Genomic DNA, 17,143 nt, shown 5'->3' with positions numbered 1-17,143 from the left:
GTCCCCAAACTGGCTGGTTCCTACCAATTCTCGCCACAAAATATTTCCTATTCACCCTAAAAACCTTGTTTCTGTATCCCAATAATGACGACTTATGCTTACTGAGTGTTTGTTTTAAACACCATCTGGCAAGTTTTAGTCTATTTAATAATGAAATATTTCTTAAATATTGTCATTATTAACTTTACTTCAAAACAAGGTCTACATTTTTTAAAACAAGTTTTTCATTTTTTAAGTTCTTCGTCTTTTCATGAATTAAATTGTGTTTTTGTTAAATGGTTTAGTAGTATCGTCAGTATAAAATATGTATTTGGTGGTGAAATAATCCAGATAGGGACAAACTAGTAGTACTAAGTAGGGCCGATTTGACATGAAACAAAATGTTTGGTATCACTGAAAATGCGGATCAGGCCTGCTACTCATGATCGTCACGTGTACACTGTTTTACAGAGTATTCCCACGCTTTCTCACTCTGAGGAGCCGTTCAACAATTAAGCAATTCCTGCGGCACTTTGCGTCACTGAAATTGTACGCGTTATTGAATGGTGTGAGTTGTTTGTTAAGAATTATGTATCCTTTTAAAAACAATATGTTGTAATATGACTCATGTTTAATTTGTTCGATCTCCTACACAGAGGTTAAGCAGTTGTTAAAAATTTGCACTTAATAATGTCGGCTAAAGTACTACGTCACAATCTTTGGGAATGGATGATGCAGCCGTTGAAATGAGTATTACACAAGACATGTGAAAGGCCACAAACTACACCAACAAGCATCCAGTTCATCAAAGTATTATGACTGTGACAGCTCAAGCAAAGATGAGCTGTAGATAAATAATGTTAATAAAGGAATAAAACTAAACTGATAAGTAATGATAATAATAAAAACATTTTAAATTTCAGTTTCATTTTAATGACAGTTCAAAATTATATTCATAAAACTTTTTATGAAATATGTGGGCAACCAAGAGATGATGTTGGCAACCAAACTTCAGCTACCATCAAAATTTCACATTTGTGCACCCCTGATAATGAAAGGTAGTATGTCACTATGTGACGTTGCATAAAATATAACACTACATGCATTCCTTAAAGTGATGTAATATATATCAGCTGTGAGTAGGGTCATGACGTCATGGTACAAAAAACCGGCCTCGGTGGTGTCGTGGTAGGCCATCGGTCTACAGGCTGGTAGGTACTGGGTTCGGATCCCAGTCAAGGCATGGGATTTTTAATCCAGATACCAACTCCAAACCCTGAGTGAGTGCTCCGCAAGGCTCAATGGGTAGGTGTAAACCACTTGCACTGACCAGTGATCCATAACTGGTTCAACAAAGGCCATGGTTTGTGCTATCCTGCCTGTGGGAAGCACAAATAAAAGATCCCTTGCTGCTCATCGGAAGAGTAGCCCATGTAGTGGCGACAGAGGGTTTCCTCTCAAAATCTGTGTGGTCCTTAACCATATGTCTGATGCCATATAACCGTAAATAAAATGTGTTAAGTGCGTCGTTAAATAAAACATTTCTTTCTTTCTTTTCTTTCATGGTACAAAAATAAAATGCAGTGAATTTTATAATTATACTAAAATTATAAGTATGATTTAACTAGAATGATTTTCTCGAGACTCGTGTCAGTAAAACCAACTACAAAAGGACTCGTGCCAGAAACTACTATCCATCCATCTATGCATCCATCTCATACTTATCTCCCAAACTCTATCTGCTCACATTTATGCTACGAACCAAATCTTCCAATGTGTTTCAAAGACTGGAATTGTACCTCGTTTTGATTGCATGAATTCACCCAGTTTGAGATCAATATTAGGAATGGTTGCCCTCAGTGTGAGAGTCACAGGAGTCCCAGTTGACCTGCTTACTCTGTTGGTCTTTTTGCAGGCTTTAGATTGTAGATTCACAGTGCTATTACACAATGCAGTTTTGATGCAGTGCAGATAACCAGAATTATTAGCAATGGCCGATATCAATTTGTCTACAGCAGACTTGGGTAAGCAGTCTGGTCCGTTTAAGGTCCCACTGGCAATTATCTTTAACGAAATGGGTGGAGCTGCCACTGAAGTGTAAAATATGTTTACATCCATGTACTTGCATATAAATAGCATCATATTCCATCTAAAAGTTGAAAGCTATTGAGTCTTAGAAGAACATTAAATTAAAAATAACTATACAAAAACAAAACAAAACAACAACAAACAAACACAAAATTATTTATAATTATTGTTAATTTATTATTATTATTATTATTATTATTATCTTGTTTTAAAAATCAAAACTGTAATATTATGAGTCAAATATATATATATATTTTTTTATTATTATTTTTTATGTTTCAGCATGTACATGCATGGATGAACATTTGTGTAATAACAAACCGACTGAAAAATCTAAGTTAACGGGATACCAAAACTACTTGCTCTAACTCAATGGCTACCATGTGGGGAAAATATTTAAAATGTGAAAATGTTGTTTTACTAGTGCACGAAGCCAATTCCGCACTCTCTGGGTCCCATTTGCCGCGTCTGCATTTGAGAACAGATTTATCCTGTACATCAATGACGTAATTCGGGTTTCTGCAGACTGCAATGCAGCTTAACTCTTTATTGTTAAAAGTACACTGAGATGATGACCCTATTCCTTCTCTGATATCACTAGAAAAGCACTCTGAAAATACACACAAAACAACAGCTTTCAAGTATAAATTATTGCATCATGAACACAATAGGTATTATATATTACAATGCATATCATGATGTATTATTTACAACAGTGTTAGCAGTATTTTGGAGAAGACTTCTAACAAAATAAAGGAAAACAAATGATGCTTATAAAACTTTAGTGAAGACTCAAATCTTTAATGACATCACATGCATCAGTCCTTCCCATTTGAAAATATCAGGTGAGTGATAAACTACCGTATTTTCCCGTGTATTATGCGCACTTTTTTTCCATAAAATACAGGTTAAAAATGGGGGTGCACACTATACATAGCAATAGAAAAAATATCTTTAAAAAATGTCCAGCGATCACCCATGAAAAATCGCCGATTGGTAGTTTACGGTACTTTACAGGTTATTGACAGTGTTCATCACAACGAAACGCCAAAACCCTCTTAAAAAATCACTTGTGATGGTTGTAATAAATGCAAAATAAATCTACAAAAGTATACATACCTCGCCAAAAAGTGCACAAAAATTACAAAACTGGACCGTAAATATTTTTAATTTCCATGAGATTTAATTCGGCCATTTCCGGCAAACCGGAAATATACCACACTATTATAAATTTAGCCACGAGAACAAAATATAATATGCTATATTTTTGTTTTCATATATTTATTAGTCATTTACAGTGTATGGGGTATATAACTTTGTTTTGATTTATGCACGTGTGAGTCTGTGACATGTAAGTACGCAAGTACTAGCCTTTGTTTAATGTGACATGTAGGTCTATGTACTCAAATACCCAACTTAAGTTTTGTTTCTTGGTTTCTTGAATATACCGCTTCTTTCACTTTTCGTTAATTTTGGTGACGGGGAAAACGGTACATCTTGCATTCACTGTCGATTTTGTGGTTTAAAAAAACAGTGCGCATTATATTGTGGTTCATGTTTTTTTTCTTGGAATAAACGTTCAAAGTGCGCATTATACACCGGTGCGCATAATACATGGGAAAATACGGTACTCTTCTCGTAAGCTCCAGGCTAGTGAGTTGCATTGCACAAGAAAGATCTTGAGTAAAGCTTGCACATTTTGACACAAAGAAGTTTTGAATAGCACATTCAACAATTACTGAAGAAACATAAATATACTAGTATAATAATACTGACTTGTGGACATTTATAATTATTGTTTTTTATTACCCATATGGTTAAAAATATATTGGTACATATCTAAGTGATACGTCCCACTAGAATGCCAAGTGGAACGTAACATTTTGTGACATAATCAATTGGCAAAATAATTTTCATTTCTCGTGAAATAATTTATTTCACTCAGGACATAAACATGATACAAAATAGAAGCTTGTTTTATAAATCCAGACATATTAATGATGTTAATTTAGAAGAAATATTGAACTTTTTACATTTACCAAAACTTAATGAACAACAAAATAACCTGGAAGGTTTGCTTAAAGAAGATGAAATACTATCTTGCTTATAAAATATGACAAATAATAAAAGTCCAGGGTCCGATGGGTTCACAGCACAATTCTTTTAAAAAATTGTGGACAGATATAGGTAGGTATAAGATACTAAGGCAATAAATTATAGTTATCATACAGGTGAACTCTCATCAACCCAATAAGAAGGCGTTAAAACATAAACAATATTTAAAAAATTGGAGACCTATATCTTTGTTAAATGTCTCATAAAATTGCATCAGGTTGCATAGCCAATAAAATAAAAACTGTTTTACCTCACTTAATAAATGAAGACCAAACGGGCTTTATATCTGGAAGATACATCAGTGAAAACATTAGAAATCTCTATGACTTATTTTATTATACAGAAAAGAATAAAATTCCAGGCTTTCTTTTATTAACTGATTTTGAGAAAGCATTCGATTCTGTTGCCTGGTCTTTTATTCTCAAGACCTTCTATTTTTTTAAACTTTGGAGATTCTATTAAAAAATGGATTGAAATGTTTTATTTTAATATTAAATCTTGTGTAATTGTAAATGGACAAACAACTGAATGTTTCAAAATATCTAGAGGATGTAGATAAGGAGACTCATTATCACCATATATTTTCATACTCTGTGCAGAAATTTTAGCTTTATTAATAAAAGCAAATAATCATATTAAAGGGGTTTCAATTGGAAATTAAGACTTTTTATATCACAATACGCAGGTAATACAACAATTACGCTAGTTGCAACAGAACAGTTTTTACGATAATGCCTTCAACTTTTAAAATTCTATGCAAATGCCTCCGGCCTTCATGCAAACATAAATATAACTAAGATTATATGGTTTGGTAGTCGTAAAAATAGCAATGAAATACTCTATCCAGATCTAAAATTGACTTGGAATAATGGAATGTTCACCTTACTGGGAGTTGATTTTTCTACTAATCTTACAGATATGGTAACTGTTAATTACAACAAGAAAATAAGAGAAATAATAAACTTATTGATACACTGCATGGTCTAAAATACTATTAACTCCATTTGGTAACCATTTAATTTTAACATTGCCTAACCCCAACAGACCAAACTATCAATGAATTAAACAATATATTTTTAAAATTTATTTGGAATTGTTCTACTGACAGAATAAGGCGCAACATAATAACTAAACAATATGAAGAAGGAGGACTCAAGATGTTTAAAATACATTATTTTATAAATGCATTAAAAGTGTCATGGTTTCGGAGATATATACATAAAGAATCAAAATGGACATATCTTCTAAAACTGACATATCCAAATTTGCATAACTTTGTTTATTTTGGAACGGATTTTGTAAAACAGAAATTAAGAATATTAGATAATAAATTTTGGCATGACACATTTCAGGCATGGGCTATCTTTGTAAATAAAATACAAATAACGTCATGGATAGATAGTTTACATCAACCTATATGGTATAACAAAGGTGTGAAGGTTGGAGGTAAACATATATTCTATAAAAAAGGATTTGAAAAAGGAATTGTCTTCATACATGATCTAATTCCAATGGTATATTATAAATCCTACTGTATTGCTTGCTCCCAATATACATCTCACAATATATTTACAAAAATTAAGCTTAACATCCAGGGATGTGAGAGGAGCTGGAACAAAAAAGCTTACTGTGGCCAGGGTCCAAGAACAGTTGTTGTTTGCAACCCCTGTAACCGCCAAAAACTATATTCAATGCTTACAAATCTAAACTGGTTATATCTTATAATATAAGGCACACATCATAAACTTGAAACCGTGAAAACATGCAAATGAACCTTGTGTGGTCAACAGTATTGAACAATATTAAGTTGTAGAAGCATCACGAGGGGTATATGGCTTTTTATGTACCCTCTGTGTGTTCTTTTACCCCGAGCCGAAGGCGAGGGGGTAAAAGAGCACACAGAGGGTACATAAAAAGCCATATACCCCGAGAGATGCTTCAACAACGAATTTATCTTGCCGACATGTTAAACCATATAGCCAAATAATCAAAATAACGCCAGACAATAATTGTTAACAATTTATTAACGGGGCCGTACCACGCGGACGCGAACGAAACCACTTGCCAGATAGTTCCATCGATAAACGAGTTTTTAACTTCAAATGTTTGTAATACGAAATTGTCTGAAACAGATATTAATAAAATAAATTTAAAAAATGTTTTTATCAGAAATGCATGTATGTAGTAAAAAAAAAAAAAAAATTAAAAATAAAAAACAACAAGAATCGCGCATTAATACAATAACACCACGACCGTAATTAGGTGGCCGAGTTCAACATTGCCGCTTTTAAAAGTATTGAAATAGTGTATTTTATAGTAAAAATAAAATTAATTATGTATACTTGATTGATTATCAATATTATTTATAATCTAATTATTGCTTTAGCTTTAATTGGGGTGGCTGGAAACTGTTGGAAATTACAGACGGGGTATAAGAGAATTTGGCTCCGCCCACAGGGGTATAAGGGATTTGTCCAATGGCAAACAACCAATGATATTAAAGAATTTTACATGAAGGCGAGATAAAATGTTTTTGTTTTTTCAGACGAAATGGAAAAGCACATTTACGCGTTTCCACATAGCTCTCACATTCTTGAACATCAATAATGACGTAATCGTACATGAGTGTGTGCTTTTATAGTAACAAATATTGTTTTCAAATTGTTGTACAGAATATTGTGTTTTCAGCATGTCTTTCTCAGTTAAATGTATTACTATAGCTTTTGATAACTTATTTTGTAAGGTGTTGAATTAGGAGTCCCCAATCCTAACATTACCAATGTATTTTGGCGCAATAAAAAAAAAAAAAAAAAATGTATTGTTATAATTATTGTATTTTAATGACTCGAATGGTATCTATAAAAACGGTACTATAAAATTCAACTGTATTATTTGCTGATTGACCATTAATTTCACCATTAATAGTTATTTTATAACAACCAGTTGAGTTTCTAGCGTGGCTGGAAACCTCATCAGCAAGAAAAGGTCACAACTATCGATCACCGGAACATGTGAAAATGATGATTATATTTTAAAAAGAACAAGAAGTTCTTCCTTTAACTTGAAAAGAAAGTTTATTTTCAGATAAAAAATAAAAGCGACAATTTTACATGTATAGAACTTTTATTCTTATCTTTAGTATCTATTAAGATAGCTTGAGTAACAATACTCTTCAATGGTGTCAATAAGCAAACAAACTTACATATTTTTAAAGTTACATTCTCTGGTTACCATATTATAACATCATGTACAAATGTGAAATACAAGCTCAAATGCACTTTTAAAAAAGTTGTGTGTGTTCGCTATGAATGGATATCATCAAATGTATACGCTTGATTTGTCGGCTGTGCCGCCATAGCTCGGCAAAGCACAAACGACAGCCTGTTGTCAGTTTCAGTTAACGCGTGCGTTTGCCAATTTCAAATTGTAGGGTCCGTCTCGAAAAATTAAAAGAAAAATCTTGCACTGTACGAAGGACATTCGGTTGAGGATACGGTACTAGTCTTTAGTTAAAACCGGTTTGATCTTGACAACGTATTATCGACAGTCGTACCTTCCTATTTCAGAATTGATATTTTATAAAGTGTTAGTAGAACTTTCAAAGTTTAGTTTGTATACTAGTAACACATTAATCATGTATATATTTTTAAAATAAAATATACTAAAGTAGACAATGAACGTTTTCACTTCTTAATTTTACCTGTTAAAATCGACAAATTCAAATAAATATTATTTCGTTTGGAAAGGGTAAAGCATATTGATTTAATAATCATCCGACCCCATACAACCGTAAATAAAATATGTTGAGTGCGTCGTTAAATAAAACATATCCTATCCTTCCTTCCATCTGCTGTTGGATGTCTAACATTTGGTAATTTTTACATATAATCTTAGAGAGGAATTGGGTGCATGTGCAGGGGGAGTGTATTGGAGGTCGAAACCCTTACTTGCCCAAGCTTAAAAAAAATTGAAATGTATTTTTGGGGGGAGCATGGCCCATATAAACTTTGCTCAACAGTCTATAATCCCAACCTCACTGAAATCCCTGTACACGCACCTTGGAAACCCACTACATTTTTTTTCTAGCAAGGGATCGTTTATATGTACCATCCCACAAACAGGATATCACATAAATTGATCTTTTTGTATACCCGCCGATGGGGATCGATCCTAGACTGACCGCGCATTTAAAAAACCCACCTTCTTAGGTCTAAGTAATGAATAAAAGTAACATATAGTCTTGAAAAATGTTACGTAAATCGAACACAGTACCCTCTTCCTCTAACCCTAGAGCATTACGTAATTAGTAACACCCTCTTACATGTAACGCGTATGCCAACAGCTGGCCACTGTCAAAATTTCAAGGCAAATCCCCAACTCACCGACCCCTGGAAAGGCGTTGTACCATACCTCTATGGATATAAATATGTTTTGGAGATATGAGACGACCCCTCAATCAAAACAGTTAAATTTGTTCAAAAACTGTGAAATCACACGTGATCTCTTGTTGGTGAATTCTATACTTGTCCCACTTTCAAAATATTGGCTTTGTTTTTTACCTGGATAAGCCAGCATAGTGAAACCAATGCCAATGCGGAGTGCGGCGTCATATATGCACCAAACATAATTGGATTTTCTGTTCTATATCCTTAAATAATAAAAATATTCCAGGGAATGTAGTTTTAACATCGAGTAAAAACAGGTTTATGTCGTCAACCAATTATAACCACTGACTGGTTCAATATGAAAATCCAACCAATTCCCACCTCTATTAGCGAGTGACAACTGAAAATTATTTCACGAGGGCCATAAATTGATAATTACTGGAACAGAATTTGTTATTCTATTTATTACCTCAGCTATTTGCTTTTCTAAAAAGCCTTTATTTTCGGTACACAGTAGCTACACATCCATGTAAATAGAAATTATGTAAACCACTTTACACTGTTCTGGGTATTGCTTTAACTTTGTATTTTAATCACGATTCACAGATAATTAAAAAAAAAGTTATTCCGTCAAATGTTTTTATAATGAATTGTATTGAACTACCAGTTTATTACAAGTTTAACACAGAAAACAGAAAGATGTAAACTCAAACGCTTTAAGCTACGTGACATCATTTTGTGTGCTTTGCCAAATTGTGATGTCATATTTAGTATCGATATGGTGATTGGTTTGTAATCATCAAATTGTCCAATAGTAGTGTATGTTAAACCAATGCACAATATTTCCCACTCAGAAAATATTTTCCCCATTATGAAAGAAAGAAAGAAATGTTTTATTTAACGACGCACTCAACAAATTTTATTTACGGTTATATGGCGTCAGACATATGGTTAAGGACCACACAGATTTTGAGAGGAAACCCGCTGTCGCCACTACATGGGCTACTCTTTCCGATTAGCAGCAAGGGATCTTTTATTTGCGCTTCCCACAGACAGGATAGCACAAACCATGGCCTTTGTTGAACCCGTTATGGATCACTGGTCGGTGCAAGTGGTTTACACCTACCCATTGAGCCTTGCGGAGCACTCACTCAGGGTTTGGAGTCGGTATCTGGATTAAAAAACCCATGCCTCGACTGGGATCTGAACCCAGTACCTACCAGCCTGTAGACCGATGGCCTAACCACGACGCCACCAAGGCGGGTCCCCCATTATGAGTGACTGCTGGGGTAATAAACTTAAATCTTTGAATATATGAATAATTATCAGTGGACTATAAACCATATTTAGTAATGTCATCAGTACATACCTTTCACTTTTCACCATTAAGAACAGAAGATGAGAGAATGCATGAGTCGAAGTCAGGAGAGCTAGTGGTACTTTTCATAATGGATGTTTATGGAAATTGCTGACTTTATTGATACATGTGGGGTCTACATAATACATTTTATTGACTTTTTCAATCATATCGCCATACCCAAGGGTAGAAATTAAGAAACATTGCCACTGGCCTATTTAAGGAATTAGTAGGCTAGAAAAGTTAAATAACAAGCATTCTGAAAGTACTGCTAAAGCAATACAATTTTTCGTATCTCCTAAATTCAAGGTCCATACATACTTCTGTGAAAAGTGGGTAAATCACCATGAAAGTTGAACTTGATCAGTAACAGTACATAATAAAGGTATACACAAAATTTGATCTCTATCTTCAGGCATTGCAAAACAAAAGTCCGGAAAACTAATTTTCATATTTCCTAATTTCAAGGGCCATAATCCTGTTAAAAATGGGTAAATCTACATGAAAGTCGCACTTGTTCTGTAACAGTACATGATAAAGCTATACACATAATTTCAGGTCAATATTCCAAGGGCTTCTGGAAAAAAATCTGGAAAACTAATTTTCACATCTCCTAAGTTCAAGGGCCATAACTCAGTCAAAAACAGCTAAATTGCCATGAAAGTCAAACTTGATATGTAGCAGTACATAATAAAGCTATACACAAAATTTCAGCTGAATATCTCAATGCATTCTAAAAACAACATCCGGAAAACAATATGACGGACGGATGGATGGACGGACGGACAACCGACAGCCAGCCAGAAGGACGGACCGGCAGGGGATGCACACAACACACACACAAATGCACATGCATACAAACACAAACTCTGAAACTTTGATCTCTCAAAATAATTTATTGCTCAGATTCCAGCAGTATAATAATTGAAGAATGAATTTTCATCCGAGAGGAACAATACGTCTGCTCAGTTGTGAATGTTTATAGATATTTACATTGATTATATAACACAAGACTTGACTGGCAATCTTCAAAGAACATTAAGAATACCGGTAGTTTGGTTCACACATCAGTGAATTGTTGTAAAATGTGACTTTCGAACAGACCACTAAAAATCCCTACCTTTGCACGGCTCTGAGTTGCAGGCTGCTGTCTGATTATCTGAATTGTTGCAGTGTACTTGCATTGCAGCTGGTAGGTTACAGTTTCGCTTTCTCAACCGGATTCCACCTCCACAAGATCGAGAACACAGACCCCACCTTTCCCACTGGCCAAATACTGAAAAATAATTTTCAGAGTTAGAGTCAGATTTGACAGAGGAGTAAATACAAACACATTCACAAAATGGAAACAAAAACAGTACCGTACTTGCAGACGTAGAGTGATGGAGTCTATCGCAAAACCTGTAGGAGGGGCATATGAATTCAGGATGCTTTTAGGGAGGGGTGCAATGTTTAGAATGAGCACCCAATGAATTCAGGGAGGTGGTACAATGTTTAAAGAGGGCACATAGAAAAAAATAATCCATGTTACATATTACAACAATTGACAGTATTAAACGCAAATGAATATTTTATCACTTGTGAATGAGTATATATTTATGGACTTGTGAATGGGAACTCCCCACCCCACCCCCCAAAAATCAAGACAAACATGAAACCTTTATTAACATAATGTGTACATGTATTACAGTTTAAGGCTTACACGCATTTGACATAATGGGTGCTAATATCATGTACATACAATAAGTACGTTTAAGTGACATATGAGATTAAAATTATTACTATAGGACAATTCTTGACCTCGAGATATGCTGAGCCAACTATCATAGGCCTCGATAATGTCATTTGGCTGTATTTTGAAAACCTGCTGTAACAGTTATAATAAGGAAGAGAGGCTTCTTCATTTTTGTGTTTGAATTCGTTCAACTTACCGGGACGGGATGTAGCCTAGTGGTATAGCACTCACTTGATGCACGGTCAGTTTGGGATCGATCCCTGTCGGTGGGCCCATTGAGCTATTTCTCATTCCAGCCAGTGCACCACGACTGGTATATCAAAGGCCGTGGTATGTGCTATCCTGTCTGTGGGATGGTGCGTATAAAAGAACCCTTGCTGCTAATCGAAAAAAGTAGCCCATGAAGTGGCAACAGCAGGTTTCCTCTCTCAATATCGGTGTGGTCCTTAACCATATGTCTGATGCAATATAACCGTAAATAAAATGTTTTGAGTGCGTCATTAAATAAAAACATTTCCTTCCTTCCTTCCTTTTGTTCAACTTACCTTTACATGTGCTCGGCATGTTGAAATGAAACAAAGTCGGTGCAGCACTGGCAATCAGATCAGCGATGGATATGGCAAATCTGAGTGGCTTGCTTCCACAGAAGTTGGCCAGTTTCTTAACATCAATAGATCCAAGCGCAGACGAAATAACGAACACGGACCTGATTGTGATTTCTGTGACAAAATATGAACTGGACATATTCTACACAACACTATTTGAAATCTTGCTATTCATGTAGACATATTACTTTGAATGGTATAAAAGTTTTATCTTTTGATTTTGTAACAAAATAAAGTCTTATTTGATGTGAAAAGAGAAGGAAAAAAAATCAATATCTGATATAATTTTAGTTTGTCATAATTTGTGGAAATCATGTCTATATTAAATAAACAGAAACCAAAAACATATATGAATTGCTTATTTTTTGTCACAAAAGAGAGTGCTGTGTACATGTTTTGTTCTTGTAACATGCATTAAGATGAACATTGATATATGCAACTATAAACCAAGTTTCATTGATCTACAAGACTTACAGTTTGTGAGAAATGGACCTAAATCAAACATTTCTCATATCTTGCCTTTTGTCTTCATTTAGGTAAGGCAAAAAAGAAGATGATGAAAATAAATATTAATATAAAGTACAGGTACCATATGAAGTGAATAGAACTGGTCTATGTTTTACATACCACTTGACGTTCGTAAATCCAGTCTTAGTGCTGTACCAGAAGTGAACACTGGAGAATAATCTGATTCAATTCTTTGGACTTTATGTTCAAATCCATTTTTATATATGGTCAACATCTTATATTTATGAGAGTACACAAGGCACAAATGGACCCAGCTGGATGTCAATGTTCCCAAGTTAGATATGGAATTTCTGCAAGGACAAAAAGTGGATGGATGGATGGATGGATGGATGGATGGATGGATGGAGGGAGGGACGGATGGACGGATGGACAGTTAGATGGATGGATGGACAGTTGGATGGAGAGATCATATATTCTTATGTATGGAGATGCCCACACTATTTAAAACTGCATTATATTTTTCACAGAGATTATTTTCACTGAAATTTTACCAGAAAACAAACGTTAAAGACTATGTATCAATAAACATAATTAAAAAAACAGATACTGTTCACGGCCTTTGATGAACAAACATAATATTATTACTTTGTTCTCATTAAAATCTAAAATGCAAGCATTACTTTATTTTTCTATGCTTCTACGGTTTCCTTATTTCCTCTTGTTTAATTATCAATAGTGTATTAAAATAATATTTGTGTTTGCAATTTTCTTCTGTTAATTGCCATTTGCATTGTAAATATATTTTGTTTCAATGAAAGGCTGATCATGCACAGCTGTGGCAAATTAATAAAAATGTGCAGGATTTGTATATACATGTGTATGTGTTTTTGGCTAATTACCTTAAGAAATTGACTTTAAACACTGCTCCGAAACTGATTTGTATTAGAAGTGTCCCATCGGGCCGCTTGATTACTATATCTCCATCAGCAGACTTTACTTCCATCCAAAAGGAAATGGTCAAATCATCTACATTGCTAGCAAGTCCACGTTTTGACAGTACTGTTGTTGGACCTTTCATGACCATGTCAAAAACTAGGAAACAAAATAAATATGAACAATAAAATAAACTTCAAAAAATTATAATACAGAATGAAAAAGCACAAAACTAGTGTGTCAAATATTGTGTTATAATATAGCGAACAAGCAGTGCTTTTTTTCTCTCTTTTTTTTTTTTTTTTTTTAATTCTTCACAGAATCCCTGTTTACACTTGTATCCATCACCAACTAGGGAGAAGAAGTGATGGATATTTAAACATGAATGTATTATAATTGATATATTATTCTTACATTTATTACATAAAATTATCATATACTACTAAATCAAAATCATTCATATGGATACTTTACAGAGAGAGAGAGAGAGAGAGAGAGAGAGAGAGAGAGAGAGAGAGAGAGAGAGAGAGAGAGAGAGAGAGAGAGAGAGAGAGAGAGAGAGAGAGAGAGAGAGAGAATCTAACCTGTAAGCTAGGTGTACGCTAGTTAAATCTTAAAAAGGAGTTCTGCGAAGATTTATTTATTAAAATATTCCTTCCATTACACACACACACATATATTGACATTAAGATGGAAAATGTATATTTACATATCGATGTACACCGACATACACATACATGTTCAGACTCATACATCCATCCACACCTACATACATACATTGATATATACACATACAACATTGCATTATAAAAACCTCATAAAAACATACCAGGGGCATAGCGTGATCTGGACCTGGGGGGTTCGAATATGAACCAAGTGGACCTTTTTCTATTTTGTTTTTGCACCACCAGAAACTCCATATGTATAAACCTGTATGTTTTAGTTCTGAAAGCAGACCATTTGCTTCAGCGGGGGGGTTTGTTCGAACCCCCTGAACCCCCCTAGCCTACGCCCTTGCATACGCCATTATAATTGGGTTGCATATCTAGCATGTATATGACAATTGCAATACAAACACACACAAAAAACAGTGCTTCTCAGTTGAGTACTTATTAAAGATTTGTGGCGATTCCTTTTATTATTTTTTTTAAAGTATTGTAAACACTTCCAAAATGTGTTATGTTTGGTTGTTTAGCCACTGTTTAGCCAAATGAATTCAATAAATCCTGTGAGAAGTTATGAATTTTAAAAAAATAATCATCAAAATGTTTTGGACATATTATTTTTTCCTGTTCATTTGGAACACAAAACTTTTTTGGCAAAATGGCTATCTCCAAACTAATATTTCACTTATATTTCACTTACAGAAACAACAAGGAAAACTCCAGCTCACTTATACCAGAGATAAACCACTAATAGCTGTAATACATACATGTGGAGTATCAGTGAAGTATCAGTTAACCATTCTTTTCACTTATACTTATACAAACTGAGACTTCACTTATACCAATATATACGTATAAGTGGTGTATAAGTCAAGTATATTTCACTTATAAGTTTATATAACTGCTATAAGTCATTTCCACAATGGGACTGCATACACAATGAGGCATGAACAAAGCCATATGACAATAAATCTGAAATATGAATTAGTTTAAGGACTGCGGGATTGATATTATAATTAATCCTTGCAGTTAAGGACATATCCCATATACGTATTACATTCCAAATCTGCTCCTGACCGTCATCAAAAATTGCATAATTTTCTTTTTTCTACATATATTATACTACATGTCCTTTCATATTTCCTGAGAATCTATTTTTCAGCATGTTAGCATGGTAGTACTACAAAGACGATCACTTTTATAGGTTCATTTTCAGGACAACCATTTTTATACACTTTATTTTTAAGGTTGAGGATATATTTGCTATTCACCATCAAAATCCATTCACAATTCTGTTAGAAAACTTGATACTCCTTGAGTCACAAAACAAACAAAGCCAAATGATTCAAATGAAACTTTTAAAACATCAATGATAAAAAGAACAAAAATAATTATTGACTATTTTTGAGTGCCTGATTATTAACTTGATGACGGACTTTTATTCTCATCAATAAGAATGATCAGTGACATCATATTGCATTCCCAGTTAATTAAATAACTATAATTAAGTACCAAATTCGTACATTTACAAGATTTTGCACTTTTGCTGTAAGTTTTGGATGTTGTTTTGCCAACGTCGCATAATAAACAAGTTGTTTTCCCAGCATGTGGTTGATATTTTCCAACAGGACATGCTTTACATGGCTTAATTCCATTGCTGGAAAACTGGCCAGCTTGACACATCTCTGAAAAAAATAAAAAAATAAAACCAATAAAACCAATAAAAAATATTAATAATCATCAAAATCATCATAATCAATCATCATCATCATCAGTTATCATCATCATCAGTCATCATTACCAATGATGAAGACAATCATGATGATGATTGAAAATGATGATGATAAAGGGTCCTCTATTTTAATTTCATACATAGTCCATGAGCCAGACATAACGTTGTTATAAATAATTGGTTTAGTATACCCTAGGACAAAAAAACCCAAATGGATGATGGAATTTTCAAAAGAGTAGCTTAGCTAGTTATCACACTTTTAACATTTGTCATTTAGGTGTTAAATTTTGTTGTTGAGAAATCTGTGTTTTAGTGTTTGTCAAAACACTTTCGAAAGTCCTGATTAAGGATTTGAGAGGTGCAAACTTGGTACTCTTGAGCATTTTGAAATATTCAAGATGGCGTCCAAGATGGCTGTCAGAACAGAGTTTACAACATCTCCAATACTTTATCAACTATGACGAAACTGTTGACAACTGCAGACCTGTCAACCCTCCCTGTGTGGGAGAAAAAGATCTCCTGTTAAATGACATTTTTGTAAGCATAAAAAACTACTTTCATTAAAATAACATACGGGAAGTAACTACGCCTTTTTTCATTCAGAAAACGTCAGCTAATTTCGGTTTCCAAAAATGTCACAGACCGAATTGTCCCAACTGTTTAACATTTACCAAAGTGAGAATTGTGAGATATATTGTTAAAAAAGAACATGGAATTTATAAAATGACGTGTTATTATGTTTGTTGTCATCATAATGGCTACGAAGCTTATTTCCGCCGATTCAACAGGCTGTGTATTGACATTTAGTGTTGCCATATATAAAACTATCCAATTTACTCCTAATAATGCCTCTAACTTGTAAAACATCATTCCACTAGATTACATAATGCAACTATAATGAGTCTCAAGTGTCACACTCTGGCCCAGAGTTGACAGCAATACACACAATGTTAAAATCACATGTCACAGCAAGACAACGAAAAGACCAATTAGCTATATAAATAATACTCGCATCAGTTAGTTTTGTACACTTCAAGAGATTATTTTTGTACAATTAATAAATGTTGTGTTCGACATAAAG

At 34.0% G+C, this 17,143-nt stretch overlaps 1 protein-coding gene across 1 annotated transcript in view; it reads right to left on the bottom strand.

Annotated features, from left to right (window-relative positions):
* Positions 1-17,143, bottom strand: part of LOC121383159 — a 104,304-nt gene that overhangs the window by 51,025 nt on the left and 36,136 nt on the right. Inside the window, exons 3-9 of the mRNA XM_041512987.1 lie at positions 15,854-16,015; positions 13,632-13,824; positions 12,892-13,082; positions 12,205-12,378; positions 11,045-11,200; positions 2,489-2,677; positions 1,779-2,069 (exon numbers count right to left, since the gene is read on the bottom strand). Coding sequence (XP_041368921.1) covers positions 1,779-2,069; positions 2,489-2,677; positions 11,045-11,200; positions 12,205-12,378; positions 12,892-13,082; positions 13,632-13,824; positions 15,854-16,013 — 1,354 coding nt within the window. The 5' untranslated portion in view covers positions 16,014-16,015. The remainder of the gene's footprint in view (positions 1-1,778; positions 2,070-2,488; positions 2,678-11,044; positions 11,201-12,204; positions 12,379-12,891; positions 13,083-13,631; positions 13,825-15,853; positions 16,016-17,143) is intronic.

Source organism: Gigantopelta aegis, chromosome 10 (assembly GCF_016097555.1).
Source record: "Gigantopelta aegis isolate Gae_Host chromosome 10, Gae_host_genome, whole genome shotgun sequence".
NCBI classification, from domain to species: Eukaryota; Metazoa; Mollusca; class Gastropoda; order Neomphalida; family Peltospiridae; genus Gigantopelta; species Gigantopelta aegis.
Note: the sequence above shows the minus strand (reverse complement) of the source record. Positions and strands in the feature narration are given on the sequence as shown.